At 33.8% G+C, this 21,246-nt stretch overlaps 1 protein-coding gene across 1 annotated transcript; it reads left to right on the top strand.

Annotated features, from left to right (window-relative positions):
• Nucleotides 1-465: 465 nt before the first annotated feature.
• Nucleotides 466-20,614, top strand: LOC123703863. Its single transcript, XM_045652042.1, has 9 exons — nucleotides 466-1,257; nucleotides 1,423-1,673; nucleotides 1,760-1,855; nucleotides 3,349-3,453; nucleotides 14,048-14,175; nucleotides 14,451-14,559; nucleotides 15,518-15,593; nucleotides 17,115-17,264; nucleotides 17,825-20,614. The coding sequence occupies exons 1-9, from the start codon at nucleotides 1,163-1,165 to the stop codon at nucleotides 19,815-19,817; spliced, it is 3,003 nt and encodes a 1,000-aa protein (XP_045507998.1). The 5' UTR covers nucleotides 466-1,162; the 3' UTR covers nucleotides 19,818-20,614.
• Nucleotides 20,615-21,246: the final 632 nt, after the last annotated feature.

Consider the following 21,246-nt stretch of genomic DNA (forward strand, 5'->3'; position numbering starts at 1 on the left):
ACACAGACAACAAAGCCTGGCCATTTTTTTAATGAATAAAAATAGCATCACTTCGTACAATAGGTGGCACGTAACGTGGAGTGTGATGCGGAGGGGATTACTGTGCATGGTTTCTGTCGCACCCATAATCTATACTAATACATATTATAAAGCTGAAGAGTTTGTTTGTTTGTTTGAACGCGCTAATCTCGGGAACTACTGGTCCGATTTGAAAAATTATTTCTGTGTTAGATTAGATAGCCCATTTATCATATTATACATCATCACGCTAAGACCAACAGGAGCGGAGCAATTCGGGTGAAACCGCAGGGAACAGCTAGTATACTATATTACTCAGTTATCTTAATTTTTATTCCACGCCACTTCTATAAGGAACAAGTTACGATTGATACTCTGTGGCTAAATCCAACCAATACATCCCCTCCCTAAGTGACTGGCCGCCATATTGAAGATAACTTGCCTGACTTGGCGCCAAAGAGCTTGGCGCTTAGGTACCTATTCTATTCGCAGTTTTCGCACGTCGCATATTCGCGGGTTATGCTATTTTTGTTGTGTAATTGTGTGTTATTGCGTTAAATTGTGTAAAATTGACTAATTTAAGTGAAATAGATAAGAATTGTTAAGAATTATTTTAAACATGGATCCCGCTAAAATGAAAGTGCTCGATCTACGATCGGAGCTTGGTGCCCTCGGATTAGACACCAGTGGGTCGACACTTAGAACATCGTTTTGGTTAGGCTTCCATTATCAAGCAATTTTAAACTTCTTTCAATTGACATAGAGTTCAAATTATTTTGTACTTTTCAAAGACCTTAGGGAGAGTCTGTTCTGCCAACTTTTAGAAAAAATAAAAATATTTCTAATGTTGGCCTTTCCGATATCTTGTCAATGGTTAAGCAAAGACAACTTGATTTTGATTTATTGTTTACAAATTCAAAATGGCGTAGTAGTTTTGTGTTTGTCTTGGCGGTTACAGTTCACGACTTCATAAAATTCTATTTACTCGGCTAATCACTGGACATTTAACTATCCCAAATACGTTGAGTTGAGCCTGCTCCTCCGTTTTGTTGATAATTCCCCCCATAGTGAATCGTGTTGTGAGTAAGAACTATATTTGCGAGGTATTGACTCTATTTTAAGTGTGGTATTATTGTGATTTGTGATGTCTTATTTAAATCATAAATGTGTGCTTTGCGGCAAAAGGCGGATGCCAAATTCCAATGTTTCTTTATTTCGCTTTCCACTCGATCCAGACCGGTAAGTTACCGACTTCGTTGTTTATAGTTTAACTAAAACTGAACCCCGAATGTACATTGTTATCATCCCACCCACAAATTTTCAAAATATTCTTTCATTTATTTGGTCTATTATTATTTTAAATGGATAAACAACAATAATCTATTCTCATTCCTGTTTTTTCAGGTGTCGGTTATGGGTTAAATTTATTGGTAATGAGGATCTTGTACATGTGGCAATTGAAAATCTTAATGAAAGGAGGTTTGTTTGTGGGTCACACTTTTCTCAAGATTCTCTTAATAGTAAAGGAAATCGTTTGAAGAAATCTGCAATTCCAACAATGAATTTACCACACCTTCCACTTACAGATGAAATTCTGAAAGATTTTCCTTTACATCTTAGTTACAATAAACCGCAGAAACAAGTCCTAAAATCAGGTATGATATTATTAATTAGTGTAGTTAAAGAGCATCCTTAGTTAAATATTTATTTTTGTAATATTCTCTATTAATTTTTTTTCTAGGTCCGTTAATGGAGTGCACCAACATCAACATTCAAAAAAATCAAAGTAGTATTTTATCTAAAGATGCCAACTTCAGTGATAAAGAGAATGTTGAAGGTAATTTTTTTTTTGTCTATTTTTTGTCAAAGCCTGGTTTATTATTCGTGTCTATCGAATATACTATTTGTGATGAGATCTTATACAGTAAAAGCTCTTTACTCGTGGGCAATAGGTTCCGTAAATGTGCCGCGAATAGAGAAACTGTGAATATGGAATGGTAATTTGTATGGGGTTATACATTCCTAGGAGACGAAATAAGGAAGAAAATACATACAGAAATCAGTTTTGTTGAAATTTTTGACCAAACATATTTATTAATTACCTACCATTTAATTAGGTATTATCTTCAGATTTGTTGGCTTGGCACTTTTTACTTGTTTTTTAGTAGGTAGACATTACTAAGCGTTTACTAAGGATAACAAATGATTTTTATTTAGGTAAATACATATATGAAAGTACATTTGACTGTACATGAGCTTTGACTGTACTCATATTTTTATATACCAAATATACACTTTTAACCTTTTTAACACGGAAAAGAGGGGAAATGAATGAATAATGGTAGTGTATTAACTATGTATTAAATTTTTTATCTGTTATATTTCATGACTGATCAGTGGAATAGCTACTAAATTCAACTTGCAACTCCACTAATGTGCTTGATGGTTATTGTAAAAAAATATATTCTGTAAATTCTAAATACAATGTCTCACCAAACATTACTTTGAACTAAGATTATTTTTTAGTAGTTTATAAATATCAGTTGTTAAAATTTGATTTCTATAAAACACTTTCTAATATTTTTTTATGCTGTATATGGTATGGTATTGCAGTTAATACTTATCCCAGTTAATAATTAGAAGCTATTTCTTAAAAGATTTACAAACACCCACATATCTATTCTAATATACATTAGTGTTAAGAAAATAAAAGTAATTTTATGATTGATTTACTTTTAAAATAGGTGTAGGATATACAAATTGATTTAGAAAACAATCCAAATCAAGTTTTATTATTAACAATTCAACAAATAAATTTATTTTGTACATTGCGGATCATACTCCAACATCAACAGTAGTAAATGTGTCAATTAGTGATTTTGTTCCTCTGGCATCAAGTTCTAAGGCATCAGAACATTTGACTTTGAAAAGGAATAAAGGTTTTATATTATTATTTATATATCTATAACCTGTCTTTCCTTTAGTTATATAGGTATATTATCTATACTTATTAATATTATAAAGCTGAAGAGTTTGTTTGTTTGAATGTGCTAATCTCGAGCACTACTGGTCTGATTTGAAAAATTATTTTGGAGTTAGATAGCCCATTTATCGAGGTAGGCTATAGGCTATATATCATCACACTAAGACCAACAGGAGCAAAGCCACGCGAGTGAAATCGCGCGGCACAGCTAGAAATTTATAAATATGTTGTTACTAACAGGTACCTTCCTCTTGAACTGACACAAAAGCAACTTTGTTACCTGATGTGATTTTCAATACTACAGTGTTGATACAAATTTAAGATCTGTTTTATTTTATATATTTCAGATTATACTGCTACATCAAATATAATTAATTTGTCAACTGATGACTTAATTCCTATTGCATCAAGTTCAAAGGCACCAGAACATTTGACTTTCAGAAGGAATACAGGTATTTTTTTTATTATCTATATATCTGTATACATTCTTTGCACATGTTACTGTTGTATCCTTGTACATCCTTGTGAAATGTTTACAAATCTTTTTAATTTAATTCATAATGAGTTTGAAAAAATCTTTAAAGTTAAATCTTTAAGTATTACCAAGGATTTACCATTTAGCCAATGGGCAACACCTAGTATACACAGATGCAGGAATGTTTTATATGAGTTATATGGCATGAAGCAATATAACAAAGACATGTCATTTCTTAGTTATGTTAGAAATTATTCAAAAACTTTTAAAAAAGTTTGTTTCACTGCCAAGTGCTTGTATGTCAGAGATAAAATACGCAACTCTGATAACAAAGTTAAAACGGTTTGGTCAATTATTAATGGTGAAATGGGCAAAAGCCAATCAAATAGTACCATAAAACTTGTTAATGCTGGTAGGGTCATTGACAAAAGTGCTGATGTTGCGCTTGCTTTTGAAGATTTTTTTAGTAGTGTCCCTGTTAGTATTACCGAAAAATTAAATTCGTCATCAGCGCTTGCGGAGTCCTACTTGAGGGACCATGTTGCTGAGTGTAATGTATTATTTGAATTGCGACATGTGACTGCAGAGGAAATTGTTAAAACTTTTAAAACATTAAACTTAAAAAAAACATGTGATCTCTGGGGAATGTCTGTAAATTTAGTAAATAATATTATAGAAAACATTGCCAACCACTTAGCGTTTATATTTAATCAATGTTGTGACTGTGGTATATTCCCTGATTTATTAAAGTTAAGTAAAGTAATTCCTTTATTTAAAAGTGGTGACCAGGAAGACTGTAATAACTATAGGCCAATTTCCATTTTACCAACTTTGAGCAAAGTCTTCGAGAAATTAATTTTAAACCAATTATGTAGTCATTTTGTATCAAATGGTTTACTGCACGCCAAACAGTTTGGTTTCACAAAGGGGCGCTCTACTACTGATGCTGGAATAGCTCTTTTGTCACATATATATAAAGCATGGGAAAATTCAAAGAATGCTTTAGGGATATTCTGTGACCTTTCTAAGGCTTTTGACTGTGTAGAACATACCACTCTATTACGGAAACTAAATTTTTATGGTATTAAAGGTTTATCTCAGGACCTCATAGCTTCATATCTTCAGAACAGGGTACAAACCGTTGTTGTTAATGGAGAGAAATCTCGCGGTGCGCCGATTAACATAGGTGTTCCGCAGGGATCTATCTTAGGACCGTTTTTGTTCTTAGTATATATTAATGACCTACCTTATTATTTGCAGGATATGTGTGAAATAGTACTGTTTGCAGATGATACCTCATTAATATTTAATGTGGATAGACATGACTCAAACGTTGACGAAGTAAACTCTGCTCTTTTACGCATATCCAATTGGTTCACTGCTAATAATTTATTATTAAATGCAAAAAAAACAAATTGTGTAGAATTTATCCTTCCAAATGTAAAAAAGGTAAAAAGGGATATTATTTTAAACGGGGAGGTATTATACCCTGTGGATTCTACTGTTTTTCTTGGATTGACACTAGATGAGAAGTTACAATGGGGGGCCCATGTTGCCGCCACCGCTGCTAAGCTTAGTTCAGCTGCATATGCAGTTCGAAGAATAAGGCATCTCACCGATGTAGACACGGCTAGATTGGTTTATTTTAGCTACTTTCATAGCATTATGTCCTATGGAATTCTTCTATGGGGCAGGGCTGCAGATATTGAAACTATATTTATATTACAGAAAAGAGCCATACGCTCTATATATAATTTACGTGCTAGGGACTCACTAAGAGATCTCTTTAAGAATACTGGTATCCTCACTGTACCATCACAGTATATATTTAATAATATTTTATATGTACACAAAAACGCAGACTTACACACAAGAGTAGGAGATAGACACTGTTATGGCACAAGGAACAGAAATAAAATTGAAATGCCATTTTACCGGTTAGCTAAAGTTAAAAATTCATTTATGGGTCAAGGTATACTTTTTTACAACAAAATTCCTCATAGTATTAAAGAGTTTAGTAGTGCTAAATTTAAGAATTATGTAAAAAACGTCTTAGTTCAGAGAGCCTATTACAGCATTAAGGAATATATGGAAGATAAAAACCCATGGAGGGTTGTCGCGTGAGAACCGCAGGACAGTTCTTTGGCATATTATGATAATATATACGTACGGTTACTTACATATTTTGTAAAATTAAATTGTAATACTGAAATGATTTAAAAGAGCAACTATGGAGTTTCTTGCCGATTCTTCTCCATAGATACTGCTTTCCGAATCGGTGGTAAATGATAAAAATATGTATTGACGTTTCAAAAGTGCTTCTCGAAGAAGTCTAATTGAATAAATAAATGTTTGAGTTTGAGTTTGAGTTTGTTTGTACATACTATTATGATATGATAAGAGTAAGTACATAATTAATATAATAAATAATTTTGAATAAATTTAAAATCTTTGAGTATGTAAATCATCTGTACTCACTACTAATTTTGATAAATAATTAAAGAGTTTGAATTTGAGATTATGTCATTGTACTTCACACTTATAACATGTTAACATCATAATCCTCAAAATAGTTTTTGAAACATATCCATTAATTGATTTCAGTTCAAACTGCTTTTGAAATGCCAGAAGCTACAGTTTTGGTTCAGAATTATAAGAGGTTAAAAAGCTGCAATAAAACAAAAGGTAAATTGTTCATATTTTATTAATAGTTGCATCCTGCAGTTTCATCCATGTAAATAAATGAATTTTCCTTTTAATCCTTAAGTTCCTGTTGGAATATCAGTATAAAAATAGTCTTACTCCTTACTCCTTAAAACATCAGCTATCTGTCAGTGGGTTCCATTAAAATCGGTGAAGCTGCTCCAGAAATTAGCCGGAACAAACAGACAGACAGACAGACAAGCAAAAATTTAAAAAATTACTATTTTGGTATATGTACCGTGCATATATCCATATGCATTAAGTAAATAGTGGTTATTTTAATATTAAAAACAGACACTCCAATTTTATTTTTGGTATATAGATTTTCATCATAAGCATTCCTCTTTTTTTTATATAAAAATGATTAGTTTTTTATCCCTTTTCAGATATTACCCGGCATTTGACAGAAAGGGAAAAACGCTTGCTAAAAAAATTACAAAATACAAAGGTTACAGTAAAAAAATTGGCATCTTCATCTTTGAATCTTGATAAAATTGATTCGGATGTACTAAAGTCAATTGTAATGAATGCATTAACAAATCAAAAGAAGAGACCACATGGCAAGCGTTGGGGCTTAAAAAATAAAATAACATCATTAGCAATCTATAAGAGATCTCCAAAAGCATATAGGTATATGCAAAAAGTTCTCCCTCTACCAAGTGAAAGAACTTTGCAGAGAATGTTGAAAGAACTTCATATACAACCAGGGATATATGATAATATTTTAAATAACCTTACACATAAAACTACACAATTAGAAGATCAAGATAAATATTGTGCAATTTTGTTTGACGAAATTGCGCTAAAAAAGCGTTTAATTTATAATGAATTTGAAGATAAGGTGGAAGGTTTTGTTGACCATGGCCCTGGAGAGGACATGGAAAGAACCAATCAGTTGGCAGACCATGCCCTTGTATTCATGATCCAGGGCCTAAGGTTCAAATTCAAACAGCCAATTGGCCATTATTTTGTGGAAGGGACAATATCCTCCCAAAAGTTAGCCAGCATTATAAAAACAGTTATAAAAAAAAATTACCGAGACAGGTTTCAAAGTAGTGACAGTTGTATGCGACCAAGGCCCTACAAATGTAGGAGCCATAAATTTATTAAAGCATTTATGCAATCTGGATCGGGAAAAAAATTATTTCATAACGGAGGGAGAAAAAATTTACATAATATATGATATACCTCATTTATTCAAATCCCTCCGTAACAATTTTTATAATGCTGGTTTAATTAAATTTAATGAAAAATTAGGCCAATGGAGTCATTTAAAAAAAGCTGAGGAGAGAAATAGAAGTTTTTTAAATTTTAATAAATTGACTCCATTGGTCGTAAACCCAAATTTCAAAATAAAAATGAAAGTAAAGTATGCAGCACATGCTTTAAGCAATACAATGGCAGCAGTACTTAAAATGATGGCATGGAGGGATGACAATGCAGAAGCCATTGGTGAAACTGCATATGTTATAGAACAATTAGATAAATTATTTGATTGTACCAATGGCCCTGCTTCATCCAAAGATATTAAAAAGGGTATTCGGGAGAATGTTTCCGAAAAAACAAATCATGTTGCGTCCTGGAATTATTATTTAAAAATAATGCAAACCCTAAAGTTCATAAATGCAACAACATTCAAAGAGTCTAAGAATGTTCGTTGCATCAAAGGATTTCAAATATCTTTAAACTCTTTAAAAGATATTTGGAGTCTTTTGAATAAAGCTGGGTTTAAATATTTAAATTTAAGGCAATTAAACCAGGACTCACTGGAAAATTTGTTTGGCAACATTCGACAACACAGTGTAACAAATAAAAATCCAACATGCTCACACTTTACCGCGGCGTTAAAATCCTGTATAATAAGTGGTTTAACAGGTCCACATAGCCGCGGTTCTAATTGTGAAGCAGATTCAAATGAACTTTTTATGACTTTTGTGGAATTAAATCGATTAAGTAGAAAAGAAGACAGCAAATCAGCTAAGCCAGCAAATCTATTGGAAGAAATTGAAATTGGATACTATTCTAGTGACATTTCTTACCCTGTGTTGTCACTTCCCGAAGATCCTACAATAGAGGAATACGAATTGGATTTGTACTCATTTGAAGACCAACCAGTTGTCTATGTCAGTGGTTATTTAGCTGCAAAATTATTAAATAAAAGTACTTGTATTAACTGCAAACAGTTTTTGTCCATAGATGATCCTAAGGATGACAACTTATATAATTATGTATCCTTTAGAGAGTGGTGGCAGAATAAAAGAACATTAACATATCCATCTAAAAAATTATGCCAATGTGTGAATGATGCAAAAAAATATTATGAAGCCACACTTTCTAATAGGATACACAAGTTAAATATTGGGCAAGAATGCTGTTTGCAGTTGAACATTAACTGTGATTTTGCATGGCTCCGTTGCCAAAAACATTATGTTGAAGTGACAGAAAATTTAATACGGAGCCTCAGCAGTCTTTTTATAAGAAAGACTTGCAAAATCATAAATGATCAATATAAAGTAACTGAAAGTGAATTAGCAGCTAAAAAAAAATTAATGCAACAGCAAAGAATGGAAGCCAATAAGTAGAGTCTGTTTGGTCGTCAAAAGAGATTTTACCTAGAAAATTTTCTATCTACGGGTTGAATTTCGGTACCTCGTTTCTTTGCCGTGCACGCTGCTATATTGGAAATGTGGCGTCTTAAGACCATTTCTTGTGTATATCTCTACTTCTACGTATTTTACTGTGCTCACATGTATAAATGAAATAAAAATTAAACTAGGGAAAGTTTAAGAACTTCAATGTAATTTTTTAAACTTATGATGTTAAAACTTAACATAAATTTATTTAAAGTTTTCTCTAGTTTTTTTTTTATTACATGCAATATATAGATAATTTTCATGTAAAATAATGAGGTAATTAATTTTTTTTTATTCGCACATTTTATTGAAAATATCTTGTCTCCTTATTTTACGGTGAAAATATTATATTTATATGCAAAGAATTGAAATGTAAAACAAGAGAAATTTCCCAAAGTTTTAGTAATTTTTAACACAATAGCGCTTCAAAGTTTAATACATCGTGTGTTTGCCTTTGGGGCACTTTACCTTAAAACTATTCACTTTACATAAGTATCAAAGGGTAATGACATACATTTTAGGAAATTTCTCTAGTTTTTTATGTTATTGTTAATACGATTGTTTTATCTATATAGATGATTTCCACGTAAAATAATGAGATAAATAAGTTTTTTAATTCGGTTATTAAAAGTACACTTTTAATTAAAATATCTCGTACTCTTCTCATTATACGGTGAAAACATCTATATATGCAAAGAACTGAAATGTAAAACGAGAAATTTCCCAAAATTTTAGTAATTTTTAACGCACGAGCGCCTCAAAGTTTAATGCATCGTGTGTTTGGTAGATAAAGAACTAATTTCGACGTGCTCTCATATCCAAAACACATTTTGTGTTTGACTTTGGTGCACTTTACATAAGTATCAAAGGGTAATGACATACATTTTAGGAAATTTCTCTAGTTTTTTATGTTATTGTTAATACGATTGTTTTATCTATATAGATGATTTCCACGTAAAATAATGAGATAAATAAGTTTTTTAATTCGGTTATTAAAAGTACACTTTTAATTAAAATATCTCGTACTCTTCTCATTATACGGTGAAAACATCTATATATGCAAAGAACTGAAATGTAAAACGAGAAATTTCCCAAAATTTTAGTAATTTTTAACGCACGAGCGCCTCAAAGTTTAATGCATCGTGTGTTTGGTAGATAAAGAACTAATTTCGACGTGCTCTCATATCCAAAACACATTTTGTGTTTGACTTTGGTGCACTTTACATAAGTATCAAAGGGTAATGACATACATTTTAGGAAATTTCTCTAGTTTTTTATGTTATTGTTAATACGATTGTTTTATCTATATAGATGATTTCCACGTAAAATAATGAGATAAATAAGTTTTTTAATTCGGTTATTAAAAGTACACTTTTAATTAAAATATCTCGTACTCTTCTCATTATACGGTGAAAACATCTATATAGACAAATAACTGAAATGTAAAGTAAAAAAAAATTGGAATTTTTTTTTATAAATTTTCACGCACGAGCGCCCCAAAGTTTAAATCATCATGTGTTTTGGATAAAGAACTAAATTCGACGTGTTCTCATATATCCAAAACGCCTTTTGTATTAGACTTTCGGGCACTTCACATAAAAACTATTCACTTTACTTATGAAAGGGTAATAACATATATTTTGGGATTTTTTTTTAAATATAAAATTGGAGGAATTTTCTTTAAATTGTGTGATTGATTTATATTGTTAAACAATATAATAGTTACTTTTATTGTAGGAGCGCGTCAAAGTCACACAATACACTGTCGTGTAATTTAATTTAATACCTACAAAAATAATAAACTTAATTTGTACGTATGTAACAAATTACGTTTAAATCATCATTATAATTATTATTATTTTTTATAATATTTTTTTCAAATACTGCTGAATCTATTCCGATGGATCCTTTCCGATAGATCCTTTTGAAGTACTGGTTACCAAAAAACTGCAACTAAAATCATAAAAAAATATTAGCTATCTTCTTGAAAATATAATTAAAAATGTAAAATAATATATTACAATTTTATTTCATTTTAAACGTTAACTTAAAATATGTATTAGATAATTATACAAATCGCGAAACCTATTATAAATTAATAACACAGTGGTGATACTTGTAATGAAGTTATCTGTCATAAAACATTTTCATTTAAAAGTATTGGGTGGCTTTGAGGCGCTCGAAAAAGATATAAATTTTAGGAGGTTAAAATTAACTCATATTTTATTTATTTATTTATTTATAGTAAGAAACTAGAGATAAAATGCCTAAAATTTATGTGATTTTTTCAAGTAGGTACTTTACGATCCTACTAACAATACTCTACTTAAAAGCCTAACCGTCGTAACTGTTGATATTAAATATAATAATTATGTAATTAAAAATATTTATGTAAACCCTGACAAAATAATGATGATACAGTTAGTAAAAAATTACGTTCCTATTGTTAGTTGTATCGCATAATACCTCGAAGTCTAATTCAGAATGCTTTTAAAAAAATGAAATACCGTTACATAAGATGAACACGTAATGAATTAGACTTTGAACTATTAATACATTAAAAGTATTGATTTTTTAGAAATCATAAAAATATTGTGTCATAATTTTTGAGAAAATTCCTCTAATACATGTTTTCGCCGTAAAATCTGTTGGAGAGGAGATATATACAAAGAAAACAATGGTTCTTAATTGCTATATTTTCAATATGGCTATGCGCACGGCAAAGGTATAAGGTATCGAAATTCAGAACGAGATTATACAATCGCCAATTCAGAAATCCCGCAAAATATTCTACGTAAATGTATAAAATGTAAATCCAATTGTATTCTCATACTTACTTAATATCAAGCCGGATTAAGACATGCCAATAAATTTAAGATTTCGTAAAAATGTAAGAATAATTTATTTTTCTGTTGATAATGAATAAAGTTATTGATCTATAGAGATGAAGTTTTATTTTTAATACCCCTGAATGAGGATAAATAGTAGTGATGTTACTGACAGAAAGCATCGATAATTTTATCGATATCGATATAAAGTTTTATCGATAGTACTACTAATATAGGTACATCACTATACGTCAAGTTTGAAATGTTAGGTTGGCAGCAATGTGTGTCATTTTTGACGTAAGTGAGCTTATGTTGGTATATAAGATTCTCCCTTGGCCAAAGCATGCATATGTGTGCGTGAGCTCGAAATCGAAGTACTGAGTGCCGTCTCTTCCTATATTACTTGCTCTGTGTTAGACACTAAGGGCAACAAGCCGGCATTAGTGGAAAGGTTAAAAAAGGCGCTCGAAGCTAAATCAGGAAAAAGTAAGCATTAAATTGTATATTTATCGTAAGTAATAATAATGCAATGGGGTTGGCTTTAGAAACTTGCGGCACGAATTTCGGCGTAATTTTAATTTTTTTCGATCGATAATAATGCCCCGAAACATACATTAGCGGCTTTTCGTGCGGAAACTTGTAATTACAGAGAAATCTTAATTTTAATTTTTGAGGTTAAGTTCAAAATTGTTTGAGTTGCATTGACAAAACTACCTACAAGAATTGTGTTTGAAAGAGATAACAAATGTCAAAATGTACATTAAAAACCATAGTTCCTTCATAGTTCATTCAAAAGCATGTTGCTGAGGGACAACAATTCATACGGATTATTGGCGAGTAGTATATAATTGGGGCAACATGGGTATGTTTTAAAAAAAGTTAATCACTCAGACCCAGACAACCCATTTGCATTTGTTGCCCCTGATGGGACTCATACTCAAAGAATTGAGTCCCAGTGGCGTGTTGTATAGAGATTTTTTAAACTATAACCACCCAAACTTCGATGATATTATTAAAGAATATAATATGTGGAGACGCTGATTGGAAAAAAATAAAATTGATCCATTCATTGCCCTTGTAAATTGTATCAAACATGTATAATTATTAAAAAAACGTTTTTTTTTATTGTATGTACATTGCACACAAATTGTTAGTAACAGAACCGAATCTGTCCACGCCGACTCCACGTGGTACTTGTCTGTCATACACTAGAGTGTATTAAAAAAGTCGGAGGCGCGGAGGAGCGTGGCGCCCGCGTGTGCTGAGGAGCAGGCAGAGTCAAGCGAGCCGGAGTGGCTGAGGCTGGTCGCCAAAGGCGACCAAAAAGCCGAAGCTACGAAGGCGAGTGAAGACTCCTGTCTGCAACGAGGTACACGGGGGCAAGCGCCACGTTCTGCAGCGCCGGAGCAGTCAAGAAAGCCCATAATCTTCAGTATATGTATTTCTAACTACATTTCACTACATAGTACAAAACAAAGTCGCTTTTTCTGTCCCTATTTGCCTATGTCCCTTTGTATGCTTAAATCTTTAAAACTATGCAACGGATTATGATGCGGTTTTTTGAAATAGATAGAGTGATTCAAGAGGAAGGTTTTAGTATATAATTTATTAGGTTTTAGACAAAGCGGGCGAAGCCGCGGGCGGTAAGCTAGTATAAATATAAATTCAAAAAAAAAATAGAAGGGGGGGTTTCCGCACCCCCCCACTTCACAGGGGGTCACCCCTTACCTCCCCCCTCCCTTTCCCTCCCCTACCCCCCCTTAATTCGTGCCGCAAATTTCTAAAGAAATACCATGCAATGTTTCGATATTATTTAAACTATAAATCAATCTGAGCACGTGTAAAATGACGCCGCCTCCATGTTTTAGTGGTTAGGTACGCTTCCCAATTCCCAAAACCTGTCAAAATTATAAACGTACCTAACCCATTCGAAAAGCGAATTGATTAGGTACGTTTACGTAGGTACGTTTACATTGTAGCGGGCACTAGCGGGTACATATTTTGATGTTCAATTTAAATAATAAAACATGACACTGAGGAAATCATTAAGATCTAATATAATATATCAATTTTAAATTTGTTTCCTTGTAATATGTTTGTACTTGTAGTTATAAAATCAATTGTTTGTTTACTCATGTATAAGCATTTTTTTTATATTTACAATTTTACACCTCAATTCAATACCTCAATCTTTATAAATCTAGTTAGTGATAAATGCTCATGGTGAAAAATTACAAATTTTATAAGTAGGTACTTAAAGTAGTTCACAGTTTTTTCACACTTGAGAATGATAAAACTATGTGTGATTTTTGTTTCATTAGTCAGATATAGACATAGCATAGCATATCAATGGTGTTCACATGCATTGATACATTTTGAGATATCTATATGTATGTTTTTGTTTCAGACCTTCCCGACACATCAATTTTAGATACTTCAACAGAGGATGCCGACGAGCCTCCCACTCGTTGCAAACCAGCTCCCAGAACTACTAGAAGAACGTCATCATCAAGACTGGCTGCTACTCCTATTATAGTAATAATTTGAAACTTTGACTTCAAACCTTGAAATATTGATGGCAGTTATTTTTTTAATAGGGCGGGTTGAATTGAGGCTGCAGTATTTCTAAGTTTATTATTATAGGCTATCTAACACTGAAAGAATTTTTCAAATCGGACCAGTAGTTCCTGAGATTAGCACGTTCAAACAAACAAAGAAACTCTTCAGCTTCATAATATTAGTGTAGATACAAAGATTTTCCCCAAAATAGTTTTAAATAACATTGAAACTAATTTCCCTTTAATATTCAGGAAAATGGTGTAAAAACTGAAGACAATGCTGAGGAAGCGGTGGAAGTGAAGACCGAACCAGCGGAAGCAGATGACAGTACAGCTGACAGCGAGAATAAGGAAGAAACCAGTTTGTACATTTATTCTTTTAACCCATTGAGCCCCGAGCGGCCAGATCGGTCCACGACACAATAGATTTTCTATTGTGTCTGTGATTCTGAGGCCTGAGTTATTACGGGCTGATTTTTCAATCCTTGGTTAAAATTTATCCGTCCAATAAAGTATTTTACAGGTGACATTTTAATATGTTCGTGTAATACCTTATTGAACAGATAAATTTTAACCAAGGATTGAAAAATCGGCTCTAAATATTGTCATATAATTTGTGGATGTAGTATTTTATTGGATTTAGTATAGCTGTATCTATGCCAGGTGTGAATAATAGTAATAAATTATTTATTTGGCAGTAACAAAAACCGATTTGATTACATCAAATACAATCTACATGTAAAAGCTTCGTTGATAACTACTTATACTGAAATTACCTAGATGACCTACGCAATTTTGTCTGCTTTCATATGAAATATTATTGCAACATTTTTCATAACATAAAAAACAACTTCTTTTTTTTGTACTTACTACCTACCTCCTTTTTCATAATATTACTCCACACAGTAGGTTGCCTGGAAGAGATCACTGTTAAGTGATAAGGCCGCCTTCTGTGCTGGACTAGTTATAAGTTTTAATTTTAAGGATTTATTTGTATGCCAGTACAATAAAGTGTTAATAAATAAATAACAACACGCTGTTATGCCTCCTCTACACTTCTTCTACAAAACTTCGCGAGGAGCGCATTCGTTCATATTCAGAACGCACTTCGAGTAACTTCGTGCCCTTTGACTCGGGCACAAAAACCGACAACAAACGGAAGTCGGCCGAGGTGAGGTAAAGTGGGATGAAGTAAGCCGAACTGCCTCTCTACATTATTCTATTCGTCTAACCTCGTTCAACTTCGAGTAATGTAGAGGAGGCATTACTAATAGCAATAATAATTATTAATAATATAATACAAATTATAATGACAACAGGTGAGGTGCCAGAAGTGACTGAAGACCAAGTGATGCTCGGAGCCAAACTCGACAAGAGGATCAAGTTTGTTATCAGGTAAATGTTTTTAGTTTTTTTTACTTTAATAAATAATTATTGTGCCCAAGAATTCAATATAATATATTACACATAGATTTAGGGAAGTCTGAACAATAATATATCATACATATTTAGCACTAGCTTTCCGCCCGCGGCTTCGCCCGCGCAGTCAAAGAACCACAAAATAAATAAAAAAAGTGAATCATACTTGAGTTGCGTCATCGAGCGTAGTGTGTGATGGTTGTCTTGGTGAAACGAATATTTGAATTGTGAATTATGCCGAGAGGAATAGAAAGGTGATTGATAATTGAGACGTATATTACTGGAAATTTTACGTAGAATACGTTTATGATATTGGTTTTAGGGATATTTGAAGAATACTCAGTTAAAAAGTGTCTCAACTTGTCAGTGCGCAATATATTTTGGGACGCAAAATGGCGTTTTTTATCTTGTTTGTAAATAATGGAGATTTGTTATTATTCGTAGTGAAATACGTTGTGTTAATAACTCAGGCCCCGGAATCACAGACACAATAGAAAATCTATTGTGTCGTGGACCGATCGGGCCGCTTGGGGCTATTGAGCCCCAACCCATTGGGGTTAATGTGTGAAAATATAAGTGAATGTATTTGACAATCGTGTAGTGATATGAAAACGTGAATATGATCATTTGATAACTCAGCATTATCATGTGAGTGTTAGTATGTAAGCAATTAAAATTAAAACAAAATAAAATCAATTTCTATAGAAATAATATATCGTCATGATTACATTTTTATGCTATAACTAGTTTCTTCTTCTTTCCAAAAATATATCATACATGGCATATAATTATAGAACAATAGGGTAAATACAATTTTCAAACTCAGTAATCATAAAAAAGCTAGATTTTGTGAACTACCTCGACACTATCGGGATCGGTGCCGGCTATGAGCAGTACCCACAACGGGTTAAGGAAAATAATGTCAAGGTCACGTTCAGTGACACCGGTCCCTTCTGATGAGGGTCTGAGCGCGAGCCGGTGCTCTGCCAACCTGCTCTCGTGTGAGTACAGTCACAGAATACATAATAGTAGCTAAACGCTACAGAACGGACACTCTCCACCTCCCGCCAAAATTAAACACTTACCTCACCCCGCACGATCAGCCTGAAAATGGTCCGTATTTGTCTGCAAGGACGATACGCAACGAAGATTGACAACATTAATCAAATTGACTTAAAGTAATTTTATTATTTTGGATTTGTGATTATCGTTTTTCGTAGAAAATGGTTAGATATTGTGCTGTTTACGGATGTATTTCATCAGAAAAACGCGAATTTTTTTTTACGCTAGTCACAAATGTGCCAACCATAAAGCGTTAACACACACATTTGCAGTCTCTACAGTGTGACTGTCAAAACGATAATTTTGTATGGAGTGTCCGGGGTGTGGTACAGTACTGAATATTAACTATTCAAATAGTATTAGGTATATTATGAAATAGCCACAATGGCTTGAGTTTTTTTTTATTTTATTAAATCTGTATAAATTTTGTTTTAGCTCTTCTCTGCCACCGCCACCACCGCCTAATCAGGCCTTTGAGACGACAAGGGCCCCTGGGGGCTCCATTCGAATTACAGAACCTGTAATAAGAACGTGCACTCCCAGGCAATCTCTCAAAAGAAAACGTGTCGTCGAAGAGTCCATTCAGTAAGTTTAATTAATAATTTTTAGTTGGGAGGTTTTTTTTTATGCCACTATGTAACGGGACCAGCAGATCGTGCACCTGATGGTAAGCGCCACGACCAACCATGGACAGGAGGTAATTACTATCGGACTAAGTCCTGCAACCGCCACATAGTAACTACACTAGCATATAGTGCCCTTTCGCCGAAACCCAGAAGTGATTAAAACACTTCTTTTTCACGGTAAAATAACTGGCACTGCGGTGGTACCTACCTAGACGGCCAAGTACAGGAAACCTACCACCGGTTAAAGTTAAAATATGTATCGATTACTGAATTATACTTTTTGAAGTTATACTTCTTTAGGCGCGATGGAGAAAAATGTTGAGAGTGAATTTTCACGATGCGCGCGCACACCGTCACTTAAATTTAACAGCATGAAGGTAGTTCTAGGTGGTATTAAAAATTGATAACTATGTTCAAGTTGTATATTCTAGTATTTTTTCCATACGCCAAAGAAGTATAACTTCTAACGCGTGTACATAAGTACACACACTCTTTATTTATTGTATTTTTTTTTATTAGTTTCACCTCAGTCGAGAGGACAGCCGCCTGCGGAATGGACCAGGAAGAGGATGAGGCTGCGCTGGAGGATCCGGAGCAAATGGAGCATGTGCGGAAGTGGGTGTGTGAGTTGCCGTCGCCAGGCACTTCCGGGTGTATACCACCGTCGTCTAGTGTGCCCGACCCTGTGCCATCAACATCAGGTACTACGGTTCCTATGCACACTAGAATACGGGAAACCGAAGGCAGTGAGTTCGATTCCGATTTCGATGATGAATTCGATGTCGACGAACTCATTGCTTCCGGCGGTATGACTCGAAATATCCCGGACGACGACGAATTGGATGATCGTGTTCGTAAAATTGTACAATCGGTGGAAAGGGCAATGGATGAAGCTGTCGACAACTGGGTTGGCACGTCTACTGTTTTCCATTGGCAAGCAAACTTTGATAGCTTTGGTGGTGTGCCTGAAACCTTTTCAGGGCCAACCCCAGGAGCTATCAAAGACTACGATACGCCCTATGAAGCCTTTACAGATATCTGGAGTAGAGACATCATGGAGCTTATCTGTAAGGAAACCAATAGATATGCTAAGCAAGTTGTCGATGCTGAAACTGCAGCTGGCACTTTGAAAGCATCATCTCGTTTACATCGTTGGGTTGACACCGATGTAGACGAGTTGTATTTGCTTTTTGCTATTTATATATTCATGGGGATTGATCCGCGTACTTCTCAGCATGAATATTGGAAGGTCAACAGCTATCTGGAAATGCCAAAGTTCAGACAGTTGATGACATACAACCGCTTCATATTGCTAAGCAAATTTCTGCATTTTACGGACAATTCTGATGTGAGTCAGGATTTGCCGTTAAGTGGAGGAATACAGCTTTCAGCAAAGTTGCGGAAACTCGCACCAGTTATTTCCCATTTAAATTCAAAATTCGAGTGTTTGTACAATTTAAATCAAGATATAGCTATTGACGAGTCATTGACCTTATACAAGGGCCGCTTGTCCTGGGCTCAAGCTATAAGATCAAAGGCCGCGCGATTTGGTATTAAATCTTTTGAACTTTGCGAGTCTAAAACTGGATATATGTACAGGTTTGATATTTACACTGGGAAGAATTCTGAACGCAGCAATGTGGCTCTTAGTGTTGATTTAGCTGGCAAGAGTACCCAAGTGGTACTCGATTTATTGAAAGGTCTCGATCGGAGAGGACACTGTGTTACGATGGATAATTATTATAATTGCCCATCGTTGGCACGGTACCTTAAAACTTTGGGATTTGATTGTCTGGGGACATTGCGCCCTAATCGCGAACACGTACCAGAGGAGATTGCTAAGGTTCCGAAGAATGTGGCCAAGGGTACGATCGTGAGTCGTCACTCTGGTGACGTTTCATGCATTGCATGGAAAGACTCCAAAGTGGTCACTATGATCTCCACCTACCACACCGACGAAACCTATGTAAGTCGAAAGGCTGGACGCGAGCTTGTAAAGCCCGTAGTTGTGAGAGATTACAACAATACTATGGGAGGTGTTGATCTGAAAGATCAAAAACTCTCTATGTATTTGTTGGAGCGAAAGAGATGTTTGAAATGGTACATGAAAATGTTTAAAAGGCTGCTGAACGTCAGTGTGCACAACGCGCTCATATTATTGTTGAGTTCTTTGGGTCGTCGAAATATGGCTTTGCTTACGCATCGTAAATTCCGCGAACAGCTCGCCTCAGCCCTCGTGACGGCTCATCGCCGCCCGTCACGGGAGATTGTAGTGCCTGTAGAGGAAAATACGAGGCTAAGAAGGGACATCATGCACGTACCCGAATACCTCGCCTCTAATAAGAGAATGCGTTGTCACATTTGTCTTCGCAATGGTACACGAAAGATGGTGCATTTGAAATGCGAAACCTGCGACGAGGCTATGTGCTTTGGGGATTGTTGGAAGGTTTGGCATACCGCCCAACAACTCCCAGGCAAAATTATCCACGTTCGAAAAGGGAGGCGTAATTGATAATGCATCATCTTTTTGTACTTGATTTGAATGGTTCCTGAATGATGATTAGAATGTTCCTGATGAATGAATGGATTTGGTTGTGTTTGCCATTATGATTCAATTTCCCTAGACAATAATCTTTCCATAAATAGGACAATTGCTTGTTATGTTATGATGTAAATTCCAGATTTTTTACTCATAGCATTGGTTGACACTAGGCGGAATTCTTAGTCATACAGTATTCTGTTGCTTTGCAGTTAGCGGCGCCCTTTGAGTATATAAATAAGTGCCTTTGTGTCAGTTGTGGCATTTGTTATCCTTTCATTCAACCCCATTGTACAATATTACGACACGTTATCTAGTTCGCGGTATGTGTGCGCGTGTAAGAGATGATTGAATGATTGTTATTATATCCTAGATGTACATATTATTATAATAATGTAATACATATTGACTGTATGCATCGTCATGATTGTTTCATTAGATTGTGTATGTATTTTATAATACACAATTGTGTATATATTTAGTTACTGTAACATCTATCAACATATATTTTATAGTTTGTATTGTAATTTTTTCTATTTTGTTCGTCAACTGACTAGATATTAGTGGATACTTTTGTGTTCAAAATGATGATGAAATGAGAATGATGTCAAAATAAATCAGTACCTATTTGTATACACAACTTTGTGTTTCTGGTTTTATTTGAGTTTGTCCATAAAAAATTATGTATGTTAATTGTAATAATCAAAATATTGTATGATTGTTTGTATGAAATACCTACCTATTTTTTATAAATACCATTTTTCATATTATGTTGATGACCGTTTTATTTTTGTGACACCTATAATATATAGAAATAAACGGATTGAAATGCTGCTGAAGATGAGCACTTTTAAAACGCTAAAATAAAGTTATTTTTTATATTAAATAAAACAACATTTTTTTTGCAAATCCGACATTTTACTTAAAAAGATAACATTTGTTTTTAACAGACAATAATTAAAATGGCAGTCATTAGAACATTTTTCATCAACATTTAATTTCTCTAAATTAAATATTCTTTTAAATTGTCTCATACTGTGTAATGCAACCCAATAGTAAGCTAAATGGTGCCTTAAAGTAACAGCACTGTTATAAGTTTAATTCGAATTAGGGTCGATTTTTCAATCTTTGGGTAAAACTCAGTCACCCGTCCAATAAAGTATTACACGATAATATTAAAATGTCACTTGTAAACTGTCAAATACGAACAATAAAATTAGAATACATATTTGAAATGGTAGTTTAATACGTTATTCGACGAGTAAGTTTTAACCAAGGATTTTTAAGCCCTTAATTTTATTAAGGGCCGATTTTTCAATCCTTAGTTAAAACTTATTCATCGAATATCGTATTAAACAACCATTTCAAAAATGTGTTACTTGCCCACTGTTTGACAGTTTTT

Source organism: Colias croceus, chromosome 27 (assembly GCF_905220415.1).
Source record: "Colias croceus chromosome 27, ilColCroc2.1".
In the NCBI taxonomy this organism is placed as follows: domain Eukaryota; kingdom Metazoa; phylum Arthropoda; class Insecta; order Lepidoptera; family Pieridae; genus Colias; species Colias croceus.

What these genes read in the sequence shown, in the direction of transcription:
- LOC123703863 (XM_045652042.1), top strand. Translation starts at nt 1,163, where the DNA reads ATGTCTTATTTAAATCATAAATGTGTGCTTTGCGGCAAAAGGCGGATG. An exon ending in TGATAAAGAGAATGTTGAAG is followed by an intron (nt 1,856 to 3,348) that starts GTAATTTTTTTT and finishes TATATATTTCAG; the next exon opens with ATTATACTGCTACATCAAAT. An exon ending in GACTTTCAGAAGGAATACAG is followed by an intron (nt 3,454 to 14,047) that starts GTATTTTTTTTA and finishes TTTTTGTTTCAG; the next exon opens with ACCTTCCCGACACATCAATT.